This window comes from Pan paniscus, chromosome X (genome assembly GCF_029289425.2).
Source record: "Pan paniscus chromosome X, NHGRI_mPanPan1-v2.0_pri, whole genome shotgun sequence".
NCBI lineage: Eukaryota > Metazoa > Chordata > Mammalia > Primates > Hominidae > Pan > Pan paniscus.
In genome coordinates this window covers 45,515,005-45,533,908 of record NC_073272.2, presented here as the reverse complement: position 1 = coordinate 45,533,908, position 18,904 = coordinate 45,515,005, and the positions used below count along the sequence as shown (strand labels likewise).

General features: G+C 42.0%; 1 protein-coding gene across 1 annotated transcript in view; it reads left to right on the top strand.

Moving 5' to 3' along the window:
• The first annotated feature begins 1,299 nt into the window (after positions 1 to 1,299).
• The window catches only part of MAOB (monoamine oxidase B), a 115,852-nt gene continuing 98,247 nt past the window's right edge, over positions 1,300 to 18,904 (top strand). The window contains exon 1 of the mRNA XM_003808374.4: positions 1,300 to 1,553. Within this exon, the coding sequence (XP_003808422.2) occupies positions 1,508 to 1,553 (46 nt within the window). The 5' untranslated portion in view covers positions 1,300 to 1,507. The remainder of the gene's footprint in view (positions 1,554 to 18,904) is intronic.

The following is an 18,904-nucleotide window of genomic DNA, read 5'->3' as shown; positions in this document are numbered from 1 at the left end:
TGTGAACAGAAGTGGACCAGATAGGGGATGGCAAGGAGGAGGTCAGCACAAACTGTCTGCAGGGTGAGGTAGCTTCATTCTCTGCAGTGGGGACATGAGGTAGGGATCGGGGTTCAGGCACAGGGTCTGACTGTTTTATACCAAAGCAGGACAGATGGAAGTCAGAGGTGGACAAAGACTTTTCCTGTCACCTGTGACTCAGTCACAGAAGTGCCCAAATTGTCTTCTGGTCTGAGGACAGCAGAAGCTCAGGATACCTTGCTAGCAGGTAGATACAGGGAATGGTGTGGGATGAGGCAGAGGTTTGCTTCAGGTTCTCATCAAATTCCCCAGATCTGAAGCCAGCCCCTCTCAGGCCTGAACAGAAGCACTTCACCTGTTTATTTCTTGAAAAGCCACTCTATGTTGCTGCTTCCCACTTTTAGTTCTCAGAGGTGGCTTTCCTACTGTCCAGAAGACATAAACTTCTGTTTTCCCTGGAGTCACCTTAGCTTAAACTCCTATAATCTTGTTGAATCATCCCTGTGTTTGGCTAAACCAGGCTCCTCAGACCCACGTTCCAGGGTCACACAGGTAACTTGGCTTGCTGCTTCTGGGGGCTCTGAATCCCACAATGCCGATCCACCACCTCTTCCCTGCTGCCACTAGTCTCCTGGGGTCTAGCCTCAACAGCTTCCACCAAGGACACACTGCATTGCTTAAGAGTGTATTTAAGGTGCGGCATTTGTGATGCTAGGGAGGAGCCTTCCTGACTTAATCACGTAGGGGGAGTGGGGAAAGAAGTGGGTATTTGGAAGTAGGGTGAGGTGGGCTGGGAATGCCAAGAAATGGTAGTACTGTGTGGTGAATCAAAGTGGGTCTTGGAATCTTCCTAGCTTTTCTTTTCTTTTCTTTTTTTTTCTTTCTGACTTTTTATCTTATGTTGTCACTCACCATGTTTTGTTTTCCTCATCTGCAAAATGGATTGTTGTAAGCTTGAACAGGAATCATGCATAAAGTACTGAGCACAGTGCCTGGTACCTTGAAATCACTCAATGGAAGTTTCTTATTATTTGCCCTACACCCAAGGAGTAATTGGGGCCCTGAAGGAAGACACCCCAATTTGCCGTCCTCCCAGCCGCCAAGCCTGATAGTGCACTAGGGAGGCTGATGGGAAAATACCGTGCAGAAGGCTGAGGAGTGGGGATTCTGGGGCGGGACTCTTTGAGGTCCTAGGTGACCTCTCCGCCCAGGCACCCGCCCTCCCCGGGCCTGGGCTGCAGAGCTGCGGGCGGGGGCGGTGGCCCTGCGCTGCACCCGGCCTGCCTGCGCGTAGGCGGGCGGGCGGGGCTGCGCGTCCGGGCTCCCGGGGCGGGTAATATAGCGGCTCGCCGAGGCGCTGGTGCGCGGGGGCAGCGCGCAGCAGGCCGGCGGGCAGGCGGGCGGGCTGGCTGGCAGGCAGGACTGGGATCGAGGCCCAGAAAACGGAGCAGCGGGCACCAGGGAGGCCTGGAACGGGGCGAGCGCCATGAGCAACAAATGCGACGTGGTCGTGGTGGGGGGCGGCATCTCAGGTTAGTCGCGGCTGTGCGCCCTCCTTCCTCTTCACGCGCTCGGACAGGTGGCTGCCTGGGGGAGACGCGGGGGGCGGCCGTGGGGCAGGGGCTGACCCTGGAGTCCCCAGACTGTCCACGCACGGGCAGGGCTCTAGTGGGTCCAGAGCGCCGTGCACTGAACCCTCCTTTGGGGGCAATTTTGGGTGCGTTCCCGGACGCAGAGGCCAGAGGCTGGAAGCCTGTTGCAGCTCTGGGGCCAGACTTTGAACTTCTCCCCCAGAAGGCTGCTAGGCCTTCGCTTGCTGGAATTTTCGAAGCCAGGGAAAAGGGGTGGGGAGGTGGCACAAAGGTCAGTCATTTGCTCCAACTTGACCTGGACACTCCGCACCCTCGCTTAGAGCAAGCATGCACCACATCGTATTGTTGTCCTGGCGTCAGGAAAACGACCTTGAACAGAAGAGGTTGGAGCCTGGCCAATCGATTGCCAAAGACTTTCCAGGCCCTCCTGATTCTTTGAGGTTCTGTGATTGTCACGGATCTAACTTGAGGCTGCAGTGTCTTTTTGGCAAATGCCTGTTTTCCTCTTATGCCTCTCGCACCCCCACTCCACCCCACCCCACTCCTAGCGCAGGGTGGCCAAGCTGCAGCTTTGTTCTCTGGCCTAGCCCATATTTGGCAAGGATGGGGACAGACACTACCCCCTCAGCCACACGGGGCTGTGTACATACCAAGGGCACCGAAAAATAGAAGCCAGAAGAAGGGATGGGGGTAGTGGTGGAACTTACCCTCTGTGGAGGATCAGGCAGATCCTATGGGATAGGGTCAATGGGAATCAATGATGCTCTCAGCACAGCCTGTTTAATGGCCCCCTGGGCATGCTTTGGCCCACCTCCTAACGCTGCCTAGTACTTGAGCAGTAATTAGGACACCTCCAGACCCGTGGATGCATTGTCTAAGACTTGCCTTAAGGAGTTCTCAAGTGGCCTTTGGGAAGTAGGGGTTGGCCTTGCTCCCTGCCAGGAGGGCAGGACAGAGTTGTTCTGACTCTCCTGTGGCTGGAGAAAAAACCAAGGCATTGGATGTTTGGTGCTGACCATGGTCCCGTCCTCCTGCCTCTGCTCCAGCCTTTCTCCCCTTTGGGTGGGATCTCAGGCTACCACATCTGTCTAGCAGGCTCTGGTGAGCTCGCCCATGCCAGGCCCTGTGCCTGGTGTTGCAGGTACATAGATGCGTAATCACAACATGCTGAGGTTGGCCAAGGCTGTGTATAAATTCAGTTTTCTTTCAGTATTTTTGACATCTTCTCTCCTAGAGGAACTTGGACTTAAAAGCATACCTACTTAGGTGTTTTAGAAAATATTACTAAGTGCCTCTTGATGCTGCCTTGCATAGCACCCCATCTTACGGAAGCTGAAGTTTCTCTTTTCAGGCCCCCGAAGTCATTTTCTCACTAAAGTATACCCAATGGATTCAGATTTTTCTATTTTCCCTTCATGATTTGTCCCTTTCTGATTCATACTCCACACCTTCAGGTTCAATCACATTACTCATGTTAGACTCATCTGGAAAAGGTAGATAAGGGTTTAACTATTTTTGCAAGCAGTGGTGAAACCTCTGCATTCATCCTCCCGAACTCTGATCAAAACAAGGTACTGATGAGTAGATCTGACTTTTCTCAAGAACATTCCACGGAATAGGCATTGTTCTAAGAACCAAGAAAGCAGCCTTCCAAGGCCCAGTCTTACTCAATTGCTTCATCTGCTACATGGGGATAACACCAGTTAGTCACTGCTGGATTACAGGGCAAGTGAAACAATGTGAGTAAAATAGCTTTGCAGAGTCTGAAATATGGCACAAGCCCCTCAAGAGTTTTACTCATTTATTCAGACAATAGGAATTGAGGGAGGCTGTGTAGGGGATTCAAAAATGGATCATGTTGTTCTTGCCCCGGAAGACTTGTCAATTCAAGAAGGGTGATGGGATACTCAGACAATACAAGGTAGAAGGTGGTGCGTGCCATGGGAGGGGTCCATTCATTGATTCATTATTCATTCGTTCAATGAACATTTACTTCCTGTTCCACATTTTGTCCCAAAAGGAATAAAAGATGATTTATACAGGGCCATTGTTCCTGGGGCCCTCACAAGCTGATGTGGAAGACAGTCAAGAATAATTACTACTCTTTGGCATATGATAGGTGCTTTAATAGTGCATATAAAAAATTCTAGGGAAGGTGATTGGAGAGAACATCAAACTCTGTCTGAGAAAATCTAAGAACTCACAGAGTTGGTGACATCTGAACTATGTCTTAAGGAATGAATATGAATTCACCAGGGGACTAGATGAAGAAAGCATTTTTAAACTAAAGAGCAGCTTGTATAAAACCACAAATATGTGAAAGAACATGCTAACGTGTAGGATAACTTAAGAACTTCATTGCGGAGAGTTGCCAGAGGGGTCTGGTGGGAGAGAAAGCTAGAAAAGTCAGTTGGGATGAATTATGGGGAGCCTTGTATATCAGAAAGGTTTAGCTCTTTCTGTGATCAATGAATAGCACTGATGATTTTTTATTCACAGAGTGCCATGCATCAAATGGCGTGTGTCACATCTGATGGTGATATTAGCAAAAAGAAGGATATGAAGAAGAGGGAGAGAAGGTTTTGGGAAAAGATAGGACGTCTAGAGTTGGAGGTTCTGGGAGGACACCCAAGGAGAGAAATCTAGCAGTTGGAATGAAATTGGGGTTACAAATGTGTACGATAGAGGTTTTAGTAGATGAAATGGCCAAAATCAAGAGTGTAGTGTGTAGAATTTTCGAATTAGTAGGTGACCAACACAATGATTTATGTTTAAAAGTCTCTGGATTTGACTCTGCGTTCTAAGCTTTGTTAATTATTAAACTTGGGACATTCTGGCAATTCCCTGATAATTTTTAAAGCTGTCAGCAAATTTTAATCACTCCCTTTGGGATAAACAGAGACATACTGGGAGGATAGCTGGTTAATACATAACTTTCTTTTTTGATGTTTTAAAAGTTCCAAGATAGTTGTAGACTAACTTTTTAGAAATGTGTATGGTGTATAAATGAGTATTCACTGAAATCTCTTTTACCCAAGGGGCAGATCATCTCCAGAGACTTGGCAGAGCAATGACATCTCCCACATGGAACTGGACAGCAGCACGTTGCATCTGTCCCGCGTCTCTCAGTTTTAGTGTTTGGGTGGGTGGAACCATGGAAACTATCTTTTGCAATTCTGGAATAGTTCTTGTTCAATCCCCAAAATAAAAACTAAAAAAGGCAACTTGAAGCAGAAACAAGAAAGTTTTGGCCAGACTTAGGAGAGGAGATTTGGTCATTTGAGGGTGGCAGGCACTTGTTTGAGATCCCTGGAAGTGTTGGAACCAGACTTCCAAATTGTAACCAACACCTGGCAGGTGATCTTTGTGGCAGGGAGAGCAAGCCTGGCTGCAGGCTAGTGGTACTGGCTTTGGCAGGGAATGTCAGAGATGGCTCACAAGAGGTTATGAGTTGAGGTGTGTGGTGGGCAGATGTGGCCCATATGTTAATGGCAAAGCCTCTTTCTCACCTTTGGTGAAGAAAAATGGAGAACTTCCCTGGGCTCCTGTAACCCACTTGAATGTCCTAAAAAATAATAATTATATAGATATGCCTGAAAATTTGTATATCCTAGTCAAGGAAAGAATACACAGAGGTAATACAGCAATATTAAAAGAACATAGGATTTAACTTGGAAGGTTGAGACGGGAGGATCACTTGAGCCCAGGAGTTCGAGACCAGTCCTGGCAACGTAATGAGACATGGTCTCTACACACACACACACACACACACACAAAGGCTGGGTATAGAGGAATGCACCTGTAGTCCCAGCTACTCTGGAGGCTGAAGTGGGAGGATCACTTGAGTCCAGGAGTTCGAGGCTGCAGTGAGCTATGATCATGCCATTATACTCCAGCGTGGGCCACAGACAAAGACTGCCTATAAAAAAAGACTGGGAGGGGGAGAATAGGCTTAGTGTCAAACACACTAGTTATGAATCTCATTTCCTATGCTTACCTATGTGGAACCTTAAAAGGTACATAACCTCCCTGTATTTCAGCTGCCTCATCTTTAAAATGAGACTCATAATGCCTTCCTGGCCAGCTTGTTTCAAGGATTGGAAAGAATGCACATGTAGGACCATAAACAGTGATCACTTCGGCTTTGGCTTATAGCTGCCTTACTCTACCTTTTTGGAAATATATCCTTGTTTGTCCTGTAGAGTTTTTCAATCTAAGGGAGCAAAAACAGGCATTTCTATGTAATCACTTCTTTTCACCAACCAATAATTTTTCTGGATGTGCAGCATAGATAAGGTGGCAACAGGACGCCATGTATACATGTGGGCATCAGGAGAGACTCGCCTGACTTCAGCCTCATCCAGGTTCAGCCCATTCCTTTATCCCCCCACAAGGGGCCTGAGGAACTCAGGCTCACTTTGGGCTCTGAGACCCACTGGGTTCCGCTTCAGGAGAAATTCTGGAAGTCTTAGATCTGTACTTCAGCCTCACCTCAACCTGGCTATTATTCCAATTCTGATCTGGTCTTCATTTCAGCCATTTGATTCCTGTCTTAACTACAATAGAAGATAAATGCATTAATAACAAATGATATTATTTATTTAATAATATTATTTAATAATAAATGATAAAAAGGTAGCATATCAAGCGTTATCTACATGCTGTGCAAGGTGTTAGGAGCTTGATTAGAATGACAAAAGCTCTGTGAAGGTTAAGAATGACAAAGCCTTGTTCTTTCTGCTTGATTCTAACACCCCTGGGACACAGTGTTAGGGCCGGTTGGTGGGCTGTGTGAGTAGAGCCAGTTGCCACTAGAGTCACAATTTCTAGGCCCCCATGTGTCCTCAGAAGTCACCAGGGCAGGTTTATGGCTTGGCTTGGCATTGACAATGGTCACAATTTTCTTCTCCTCTGACTGGGTATTGAGGTCTAGGCTCCCTGCCATACATTCAGGGGCAGTGGTGGAGCATAGGGGTTAAGAGCATGGTGTCTACCCTGGTTCCACCACTAACTAGCTGTGCCACCTTGGGCAAAATAGTTAGTTAACCTTCCCATGCCTTACTTTTCTCATTTGGAAATGGGGATAATAATGGTATCTATTTCACAAAGTGGCTGAGAGAATTAAAGGAGAAAATACATGTAGAGTGCTTGGAATGTGGCTTGGCATTTGGCAGGCACACAATAGATATTGATGATTATTGTTCATCAGGCTGACAAAATGTCCGCTAGCAACTAGTGGTCTGAAGTGCCAGTGTGCCAGCTTCCTCACTGTCAAACTTTGGGTTGAGGAAGTGGTTTGTGGCTGTGCATTTGAATGCACTGACACACACACACACGCGTGCATGCACACTCGGAGAACATTAGCCTGTAACAGAGATTCTGCTTCCAAGCCCTGTTTTCTTGGCTTGTATATGATTTACTAACACAGATGATGTGAGAAAGTCAGCAGCTTAATTTAAACAAAAGGCTTTAACTCTAATTATTTTAATATGTATTTTAAGAGATAAATATGTCAGAAACTATACATGCAAAACATTTGTATACGAAGAGGAAGGAAGATAACACAGCTGTTAAACACAAGGGCATTGGAGGCCTGGGACTTGGGTTCAAATCCCATCTGTTCCCCTAAATGTGGAGCTTGGGCAATAGGGGTGGCAATAGTAACAGGTTAGTTTTTTTGTGGAGTTCAATTACAGATGATTTTCATTTTTTCCCATTTTCTGTAATTTACAGATTTTCACAACAAATATGTATTATTTCTGCAACTCATGTTTCCAGAAACACCATACTCTTCCCTCTCCAAAAAAATTCCTCAAAGTATAAATCACCATGATGGAATGTGACTGCATCTTTCATTTATATCAGTGGCTTTTCTTCTTAAAAATATTTGAGGGAATTTTTGTTATTAATAAGTGTGGTTATTGGCCAGGCATGGTGGCTCACACCTGTAATCCCAGCACTTTGGGAGGCCAAGGTGGGTGGATTGCTTGAGGTCAGGAGTTCAAGACCAGCCTGAACAACATGGTGAAACTCCGTCTCTACTAAAAATACAAAAATTAGCCAGGCATGGTGGCGCATGCCTCCAGTCCCAAGCTACTTGGGTGGCTGAGGCAGGAGAATCACCTGAACCCGGGAGGCAGAGGTTACAGTGAGCCGAGATTGTGCCACTGCTCTCCAGCCTGGGAGACAGAGTGAGACTCTGTCTCAATAAATAAATAAATAATAAATAAATAAATGTGGTTATTAATTCTTCAATTTATCCTTCTGCAAAAGATGCCCTGCTAGATATCAAAAGCTCTTTCAAAGAGCTTGTCTCTTCAATTTGTCTTGGTACTTCTTCAGCCAAGTTTCTTCAATTTTTCTTGGTACTTGAAAAGCGGGTGAGTGTTCCTGGGCTAACTCCTAGAATTCTCAATAAATGTTAACTTTGTTATTTGTACAAGTCACTGGGCAGTACTCAATTGAGGGCACCCTGGAATCATGCAAGATCGAATACCCTTGAAGGGTGCAAAAGTGAGCCAAATTGAGGGGCCACGTTCAGGTGTAATATGTGTCTGAAGAATGAGTGTTTTCAGCCCCACAAGAGAATGCTTTGGAAATTTGCTCATGTTAAATGTGTACCATTGTGTTTTGCAAGAATCTCATTTGCTGGGCTTAACTTATTAGTAGTGTGTCTGCATAAAAGTTGTTATGTCCCCTAAGAGGAGGCCATAATGGTATAAAATTCCTTCCTGATTTTGAATATTCAAGGAACAAACTTAGAAGACCAAGCTAAAAAATACTTTGGTTTAATAGAATCATTGGTGACTGAAGATGGAAGCATCTTTAGAGTTTTACCTACTAGTTAAGATCGCCTGGTTTTGCATCCAAGAAAAAGCACATTTAGAGAGTGCAAAGGGCTGGCTCCAGACCTCACAGCCCCTTCTTTTGAATAAAATTACTGTCCTGGAGGATGAGCCCTCAGCCTTAGGAGAAAATGCAAACAGAAGGACAACCTGATCAAATGGTGCTGGGTGAGAGGTTAGAATCACTAATACTTTGAATGCACTATTTCTACTTTCTGTTTTCATGCTCACAAAATGGATCCATCTTTGGCCTCCTCTGTTAACTCAGTACATAAAGATACAGAAAGCCAAGTCCCTGTTAGCAATGTTTCCTAAGTCAGCATGCATTTATTTACTGAAGGAAGGTATAGAAAAAGAGTAAGACTAAGTTCCCAGCCCCAGGAAACTTAAAATGCAGATGGAGACACAAGACTAGCACATACATGCAATAAGGAACAATTAAACTAATGTATAATTGAATTCTGAACTGTGGGACCCAAGGACTAAGTTAGAAGAATCATTAAAGACCCCAGGAGTTGGAGAAGGTCTCATTAAGGGAGTAGAATTTAACAGATTCTGAAGAACAGTCCAGGTTTGGGAGGGTAGAGAAGAGAGAGGCTTTAAAGATGAGAAGAATCATTTAAATCATAGGGCCAGAGACTTCAGTTAGCAGGTGATCTTTATATTTACAGGACAGTAGAAAGTCCAGCTTGTCTAGAATAAAAGGAAGGGGAGACATGGGAAGGAAAGTTAGTAGGAGGGGGGCAGGATCCAAAAATGAGCGATTGAAAAACAAAGTGAAAAGTTAGGTTTTCCTGCGGTAAGAAATAGGGAGCCATTGACAGTTTATACTATAAAGATAAGGTGGATGGTCGTGTGCCTGATAACCAGGGAAGCCAAAACATGGATAGAAATTCAGGAAAGGATTGAGAGGTGATCAGCTGATTATAATGTATTGGGTTATTCTGAATGCCCAAGGGAGGTTTCAAGAGAAATGGGGATAGAAAGAAGGGAAGAATGAGTAGAAGGAGGTGTCCAAAGTTGCACTTGGCTTTCTTCACTGTCTTGCTGGCAGCCTATCCAGAAAAGAAGTATCACAAACAATAATTAGTTGTAATTTAATGAAGTTGTAGGCACTCCATAAAACATTTACCACTGTTACTATTGCCACCTATATTTTATTTTTGCAAACTTCCCTCCAAAGTTTTATCATTGGGATTGAAGGACTTGACTGTATTTACATTTTTTCTTCTTTAAAAAACTAAAAACAGAGATTTTCTTCCCAAGGGCTGTGACCCAGTTTACTAAATGATAAAACGTGTATCTCTGGCAATCTCAAACACAAAATGAATAGTTCATCTTATTTGTTATATAAAAACTGTCGGCCGGGTGCAGTGGCTCACACCTGTAATCCCAGCACTTTGGGAAGCCGAGGCGGCCGGATCGCGAGGTCAGGAGACCGAGACCATCCTGGCCAACATGAAGAAACCCTGTCTCTACTAAAAATACAAAAATTAGCCAGGCGTGGTGGTGGGCGCCTGTAGTCCCAGCTACTCGGGAGGCTGAGGCAGGAGAATCGCTTGAACCAGGGAGGCGGAGGTTGCAGTGAGCCGAGATGGCACTACTGCACTCCAGCCTGGCGACAGAGAGAGACTCCATCTCATAAACAAACAAGCAAACAAAAACAAACAAAAATGTCATTTAAACCTTTTGTTTTGTGAGAGAGGGGCACCATCAGAAAACATCTTCAGGTAGGTCTGACCTTTCAAATGTTAGTCATCTTACCATAGTCTCCATTTAATGGCATCTTAAATGTCATATACTATCTAATTTCCACTTCATATCTGAAATTTGAGCTCTTAATCTTATGTTAGGCATCTCTTAGCTAGGCCATTTTTAATTCTACTCTCCTCCTCAATAACATTTATCAGAATTACACAATGATGAAAATGTCCTACTAGATACTTAGTTTTATTTGCTCTCCTTCTAGCCTAAATAATCGTCTCTTTTGCTTAACCTCTCCAACATTTTTAATGATTCTTTTAATTGAATTTGGAATCCTTACTTCATATTTTGAAGTTGGGCTACTTTTTATTCCTGTGATCCCAGTTGTGTGTGTGTATTAAATTGTGTATTGATAATTATGTCTTTAGTTATATCTCATTTCTTTGGGTTATTTTCCAGTTTTCTACATTAAAGAAACAAGCTCATTGGAAGAGCTTTTGTTATCCAGCAAAGCATCTTTTTTCAGAAGGATAAAGTTAAGAATTAATAACCAAATTAGTTAATAACCAAAATTACTTCAAACATTTGATAAGAAGAAAGGCCACTGATAGAAATGAAAGATGCAATCACATTCCATCTTGATGATCTACAGTTTGAGGACATTTTTTAGAGAGGTGTGAGTATCTTTTTTAATAGCATGAATGCAGAAATAATAAACATTTATTGTGAAAATCTGTAAATTATAGAAAATGGCAAAAAGAAAATGAAAATCATCCATAATTGAACTCCATAAAATATTTACCACTGTTACTATTGCCACCTATATTTTCTTTATGCAAACTTTATGTTGTATTTACTGTACTTATTTGTATCCCCTTTAAAAATAAATACCAACATGTTATGAATGTTTACCTATGTCTTAAATGTTTTTTCATGATTTTATAACATTAGTTCATATGATTGTATCACAACTTGTTGAATCAGTCTCCTATTGCTGAACATTTGTGTTTTTTTCAAACTTTCTGCTATTTTCAACAAAGCTGTTATGAACCTAAATTGTTGTACATAATTCTGATTGTTTCTTTAGGAATTTCCAGAGATAAATGTTAGAAATCCTTTTAAGGCATTTAATAATTATAGCAAAATTGTCGCCCAAGAAAGTTTTACCAATTTACCTTATGATGGAATTGTAATAATGGACTTCTTAGCCATTTCAATAGGAAACCAACATTTCCTCCCCACCCAATGATTCCCCAGACAGTACAGAGATAATCAAGATTCTTCACCAGTTTGTAGTCGTAATTTAATGAAGTTGTAGGCACCAGAAATTAAAAATATCTTCAGTTTTGTAACATTTTAGTGGTGGCAAGTAAATTTTGCTCTCTGTAACATGCAGGAAAGCTGTTTTTTTGCAATTACTACCTTATGCCTACCATTATCTACTGGGAACATATACTTTTATAGTACTTTTAAATTTATTGGGTACCATCTAGCTTGTGCTTCCAGAAGTTTACCATCATTAATTAGATAACTGTTGTGTTTCTGTGCAGAAAAGAAAAGAAAATAGTCCTGTAACAAACCATTTTCTATGATTAATTATTTTTACTCATCTAGATAAAACATGAGTATAGCCTTTGTTCACAGCCTATTGTAACAGCTGATCAAACAGCTGTTTCATGTTTTACATTTTAATTTCCTCTGTATTTTGCATTCAAATCCTGTGATAGAGTTTAGTTTATTTAGGAAACCCATAAGATATAGTCGACTGTTTCAGAATAGCCCTTTTATGCTGTGCCAGTTAGTGGAAATCAAACAGCCCTTGTTAAGCACCGATGATAAATACACATAAAGGCGTGCACTAAAAGAGTTGTCCTCGTTTCATCAAATGTATTTCCCTATGTCATTGTTTCTGCAGGGAGAAAAAGAAATTTGTTCATTCGTTGATTCATTCAGTCATTCAATAAACCCTTATCGAGTGCCCTATTTACCAAACATTGGGCTAGGTGTGGGAATACACAGATGGGTAATACATGTGCCCATCTTTCAGGGGTACACCAAGCAGAAGGAGGCAGACATGTACAGGTGAATGTTCTGAGGGGTGGTGGGTGCTGAGAAAGACATGCTTATCTGGATCAGATGAGACAGAGAAGAGGAGGACAGCAGCTTCACCTCAAGGGCCTCAGAGGCCCTGAAGGAGGATTTGGCAATGGAATTTACTGGAGAGATAACCAGCAAATTCAAATGTTCTTCCTTGAAATATAGCTTTAAGTAGTTGGAACTTAAATCTATATTCTAATGTACATAGAGTGTTGAAATTTCACTTTCACTCTTTGTATAGTGGATGTTATAGTAGGCTGTCCCACTACCTTCAGGACCTGCTGAGAGTGTTGGCTGCTGCTGGCTCACAGCCAAGTCCCTCTCTGAAAGTCACCCTTGACTGAAGGGAGCTGACTAACCCAGGCCTTCGTACCCTCTTGCTTCAATCCAGGACAACTCTGAAAGGCCACATTAGCCTGAGAGCTCACTGTAGGACTGATTGATTTCTCTGTTGTGCTTGCATCTCTCAGTTCAACTCCTTCCTTTGCCCAATCCTGCTTCCTTTCTTTATACATGTTGAACCCCGATAAAGCTTCTATATGCAAACCCATCTCAGAGGCTGCTTACCAGGGGACCCTAAGCTAGACAGAGGATGACTGAACAGCATTTTTGCTCAGCGTGTCACAAGATGTTCTAATCATGAAGTTTCAGACAGTTGGAGGGAGAAGCAATTAAAGGGCATGACCTTTCCCATGTTCTTTTCTTTTCCTTTTCTTTCTCTTTTTTTTTTTTTTTTTTTTTTTTGAGGTGGAGTCTCACTCAGTTGCCCAGGTTGGAGTGCAGCGGTGAGATCTTGGCTCACTGTAAGCTCCGCCTCCCGGGTTCACGCCATTCTCCTGCCTCAGCCTCCCAAGTAGCTGGGACTACAGGTGCCCACCACCATGCCTGGCTAATTTTTTGTATTTTTAGTAGAGACGCGGTTTCACCATGTTAGCCGGGATGGTCTCGATCTCCTGACCTCATGATCCGCCCGCCTCAGCCTCCCAAAGAGCTGGGATTACAGGCGTGAGCCACCGCCCATGTTCTTTAATGGCCTCCACCAAGGATGCAAGAGGCCGATAGGGCCTGGAGACGGTGCTTAGCCTCATCAGTTCTGGATAAGCATCTTTGGTGCCCTGAGAGCCCCCAAAGTAAGGGTGAAAGGTAGAGGTTGATCACTATGCTGGCCCAAACACTCTCTGGGGAATCCCAATCTCTTACCACTCTGTGTGCTGATTCAGAGCTGAAATTTAGAGACTCCGATCTGGAAGTGCTCGAAATATGGATTCCTTCTTTTACTGGAGGAATCCGTGGCGGTACAGCCACGAGAGAAATTATGAAACAGCCCTAATCTGTGAAGACTGGATACAGAAGTTTGGACACTGTCCATCTATTCCAAGCCACCATTTTGGATCCAGCTCAGATTCTGGGTTCTTGGAAAAATAGTGCTGTTGGCACACACCTCTATTCTTTCCCTTATCCTGTGACCATTTTATGCAGCTTCCTGTAGGATTTCTCACAGGGTGTTGAAAATGCTGAAAGTGATTATAAAAAAAATGGACAATGGAGTTCTTGATGGATAAGGGAGAAAGGGAAGTTGTGAGGGAGCAAGCTGGTTCATAGATTCAAATGGAGATGTTAATAGATTGGAGGTCTTTGTGTCATTAAAGAACATTTATATTAGAGCAATTTGAGCAGGTGAACTAGAAAGATAGGAAATCATGATTGTGAGGGGGTGTTCTGTAGGGTTTTGACGATGAACCTTTTGATATGTGCTACTTGGAAATAACCATTTTTTAAATGAGTTGCAGCATTTTGAATCAGCATGTCCAGAGATTTAATTTTCTATGTGATTCAAAAAATGATGTAAGAGTCAGAAAAATGATTTTCTTTCATTTTATTTTCTATTTACTAATCTGCTATTGGTTTTACAACAGGGCAGAAGAGACAACTATCCATTTAATCTAAGTTTAGAGATTGACAGAAAAGTCCCTCTGTTTTATTGAGAAAGGCAGGAATCATACACTTTGGGGTCCTAAAGATTCTAAGCAGGTCTCTGTTAAAATTGCATGCAGGTCAATGGGGAAGCTAACCCCTCAACTGCTGATTTGCTATGTGAGTGATGTACAGCAGGCTGGGGAGGGGAACCAAAGCAAGGTGCTCAAACTACAGCAATGCAATGCAGTTGGGAGACATAGGCAGGCTTTATCTCCCAGCTCATTTTCTTGAAGATGATTAGAAAAGCATAGAAAAAAGTCAGAGGGTGTACAAAATTTAGCGTTATTTAAAGTCCAGTGGGAACAGCACTTTGTTCTATTCCAAAACAAATTATAATAGAGAGAGAGAGATCTTGTCCTTCCCATACCCCATCAAACTACGCTTTATGCAGCTAGACCATTAGTGTTATGATACCATTAGCACTTTGAGAATTCTGTTCTCTGACTGAAAAAGAAAAAGCACATTGTTTATGGAAGGGTCTGTAAAAGGAAATTGCGGGCTAGTTTTCAACCCTGTGATTCAGCCTCATATATTTACTATCTACCCGAAATCTTTGCTGGCAACATGCCATTCTATCCCCGTCTGTCTGCTACGAGGCTATCATTTAGAAAACATTAACTGAATGCCTCCTGTGTGCTAAGTGCTAGGAATGAATAATCAGGTTCCAGTTCAACACATTCACACACACACACACACACACACACACACACACACACACAAGAATTGATGTGAAATTACATTTTCTGTGCTTATTTATTTTTGGTGCATGCACAAAAATGTACTTTTTAAATGAAAGAAGCCTCTCGGTGCCGTGAAAGAGCTTTACCTTTGGACAAAGTTAGAATGGATGCTAAGATCACTTTGGCTTTGCTTTCCAAGTCTCTGTCCTCTGCTAGCTTTTTTAGTTTTATTCATGGGTGGTATGATATTCCTGGCCTTATAAGGGGTATAAGTAAAATATCATACTTGCCTTTTATGTTATCAGAAATTGGGCTGCACACAGGAACCGTCAGTGTCTGAAAGGAAATCACATGGTCCTAGTTGATAAAAGGCAGAACATCCAAAATATACCACCCGTGTCCTGCTTCTCTCCCCTTGTTCCTTTCTCTCTGATTTCATAGAGAATGTGTCCAAGGGGGAAATGAGTTTTCTGTAGATAAATCAGTTGGCCAGTCCACAGTATTGAGCTTCCAGTGGACAGGTCTGAGAAATGGGGAAAAATACAAAGAGGTTGAGATGACAGTAAGTAGGAAAGGTAAAAGCATTTTGCATGTAGAAGAAAAATCATTTGGGGTGTGCACTTGCTTTATTTCTGGGTTTTAGTATGTGATCAGAAAACTAGCAGAAGCTGATGAAAATAGAAAAGCATTTCTTTTCTCCTATTGTGTTCTTTAAAAAATATATTTCGCCAAACAGATATTTTATAAAATCTGGCTTCCTTCCCCATAGATAAATTCCTTTGAAAGGAGTCTGTAGGTTTAAAGGTTGCTTCAGAATACATTTAAAATTAATCTTTAAAATTAAAGGCATTAGTGAATTTTAAAATTCCATTGAATATATGTTTATGTGTAAAGATGTTTGAATACTTTTTCTTAGGGAAAAAAGGGATTTTAAAAAAGAAATATTAGCACTTAGAATTTAAACCAGCTTTTAAATGATACATCCTATATATAAATTTTAGCATCATTTTTCAATATTTTTAAAATGCAATGAAGATCTCAATGACAGGTGAAAAATGATATCTGCAAGTGATTTTTTAAATGGGAGCTTATTCAATTTTGTAATTATAGCTGTATGTGAAGAACAAACAAAATACATGTGCAAAATATAATAACAGCAATATCTGCCTGATATTTCTAAAGGACTTTGGTTACATATAATTCTTGTATGCATGATAAGAAAAGGAATGTTAATTTTTTCCTCAACAAATACAGCGTTCCTATAAGGTGGTCTGTACAGTATATTGGTTTGTATAATTCACACATTAAGTGAAAGGAAAGAAAGAGATGAGGAGTGGAAACACTTATCTCATACTCTTGTCTAGTTGAATATTGTTTTTTCCATCTTTGACATTTGAATTTTGTAGTACAGTGCAGTATGGGGTGTTTAAAGCCTATAAACTGTTATTTAACTAATACTGTTTTCTAAAATACTTTCCATGATCTAAGAAAAGAATTTCTAGTTTCTTGGGCTATGTATTAACTGGGCATTCTAAAACGTCACTTCTCATCACTCCCATGATAGCACAATATCCTGCTTCCCTCCTAAATCGCTAGTGCTCCACCAGTCTCCTTTGCCAGCTCCCTTCCTTTGCCTGCTCCTTCTTCTTTGGCCACCAATGTTTCCGGTTTCAGGAAGTGGAACCATATTCTGGCCAGGTTTCCAGCCAAGAGTCTTGACATTTGTAGCAGACATTGCAGGGATCCCACCAAATCTCCTTGGCACTTATTTTCATACACATGAACTGAAGGCCTCTGTCTGATGCAAGTTTTTGCCTGCAGGCTTTCTCTGGCCACTGGAGCTCCTCTTGGCTCAAACCCAGGTAGGTGAGCAGTGCAGGTGGGGCTAATGCCCCCCGAAAAGCAGCCGTGAGTCTGTGACTAACATGATTTGATGGATAAGTAACCCATCTTCCTCATCTCTTAGGATAGCTAAAGTGTGTTCCACACTGTCTCCCAGATTTCCCCACAGTTGCCCACAGTGGTAACCACTTAACTGTCTCCATGCCCCTTCTGGATCTGGTGTTCCTCACGTGGACCACTGTAGTTCCCAGAGTCTGCTCATTTGTGTCCCATCATTCGGTCTAGCCCTTCTCCAGTCCATTCTGTTTTTCTATTATGGTAAAATATACCTAATGTACAATTTACTGTATTAACTGTTTTAGGTGTACAGTTTAGTGGCATTAAGTACATTCACATTGTTGCACAACTATCACCACCATCCATCTCCAGAATCGTTGCATCTTCTCAAACAGAAACTCTGTACGCATTAAGCAATAACTCCCCATTCCCTTCTTCCCCAGCCCCTGGCAACCATCATTCTACTTTCTGTCTCTATGCATTTGACTGCTCTCAGTTCTTATATGAGTGGAATCATACAGAATGTGTCCTTTTGTGTCCGGCTTATTTCACTTAGCATAATATCCTCAAGGTTCATCCTTCTAGTTCATTCTTACAATAAAGGAAGTACAACTTGTGAATGGGGAAAAAGCAGATTGGATATTTTTTAGTCACAAAACATATTTATTGTCAGAAGTGAAGCAAACAAAGTTGTTCAAAGACAAAGCTAAATATTTGTCGACCTTCACCTCATTCCTGCCCTCCTGAGGTGACCTGTGTTAACAGCCTGGTGTATTTCCTTTCACACGTTTCTCCTGGAAGGGCAATTTTTCTAAAATGTAAATCTCATGAGGTTTACTCTTCTGCTTCAGATCTTTCCATGGCCCTCCATTACCCCCAGGATAAAGTCTGAAATGATGGTTATGGCCCAGAAACACTGCAGACCTGAACTTGGCCTACTTCGGATGCCTTGTTTCCCGTGGCTCTTCCTAGGGCCTGTAGCTACACTGATCCACTTTGAAGTTCTCGAATAATCTGCAACCTCTGGCCTTTGTACCTGCTTCTGTCATGTGTAGTCTTCCTAGTTCTCCTCCCTCCCACCCCTGACCTAGGTAACTTTTGATCATTCTTCCAAATATATTTTTAAATTCACTTTCAGGGGTCCTTCCTCTTGTCTGACAGACCTGTGTGAACTACCTTAGCGCCTGCAGCCAGAAAAAAAAAAAAAAAAAAAAAGCTTTTGGGCAAAGACTCAGTCACTGTAGTTCAAATAAACAATGGTTGTTCGTAGAAGTGAATGAGGAGGGAATATGGGTATAACATCGACAATACCTGCTACAACATTTTTCATGAAAACCTCTGAATCACTTGAAAAAGTAATGACAATAATCAATCTTATTGAGTTCTAAAATTTTATCTTCATAAGATTTTTAAATAATAGCTTTGTTGAGATATTATTCACATACAATTCACCCATTTCAAATGTACAATTCAGTGGATTTTCATAGAATCACAGGGTCTTATGATCATCACCCCAATGTAATTTTTGAACATTTTTGTTCCCCTAAAAGAAAACTCCACATCCCTTAGCAGTCATTCCTCATTCCCCATCACCACCGTCAGTCCCTCAGCTCCTTACAACCATTAATCTACTTTCTGTCTCTAGATGTTTGCCAATTATGAACATTTTATACAAATGGAATCAAACACTGTGTGACCTTCTGTGTCTGGCTTCTTTCATTTAGCATCATGTCTTCAAGGTTCATCCATGTTGTAGCATGTATCAATATTTCATTCCTTTTTAAGGCCAAATAATATTCTATAATATGGGTGTGCCATAATTTGTTTATCTTTTAATTAGTTGATGGACATTTGGGTTGTTTCCACTTTTTGGTTATTATGAATAGTGCTGCTATGAACATTCTTGTACAAGTTTTTGTGTGGAGATATTTTTATTTCTCTTCGGTATATACCTGGGAGCGAAACTGCTAGATCATAAGGTAACTCTTTGTTTAACCTTTTGAGGATCACCCTCTTAAGATTTTAAAGTACGATCTGCAGTGATTTACTGAATGTCACATAGTGCAGGTACACCTACAAAGCCATCATT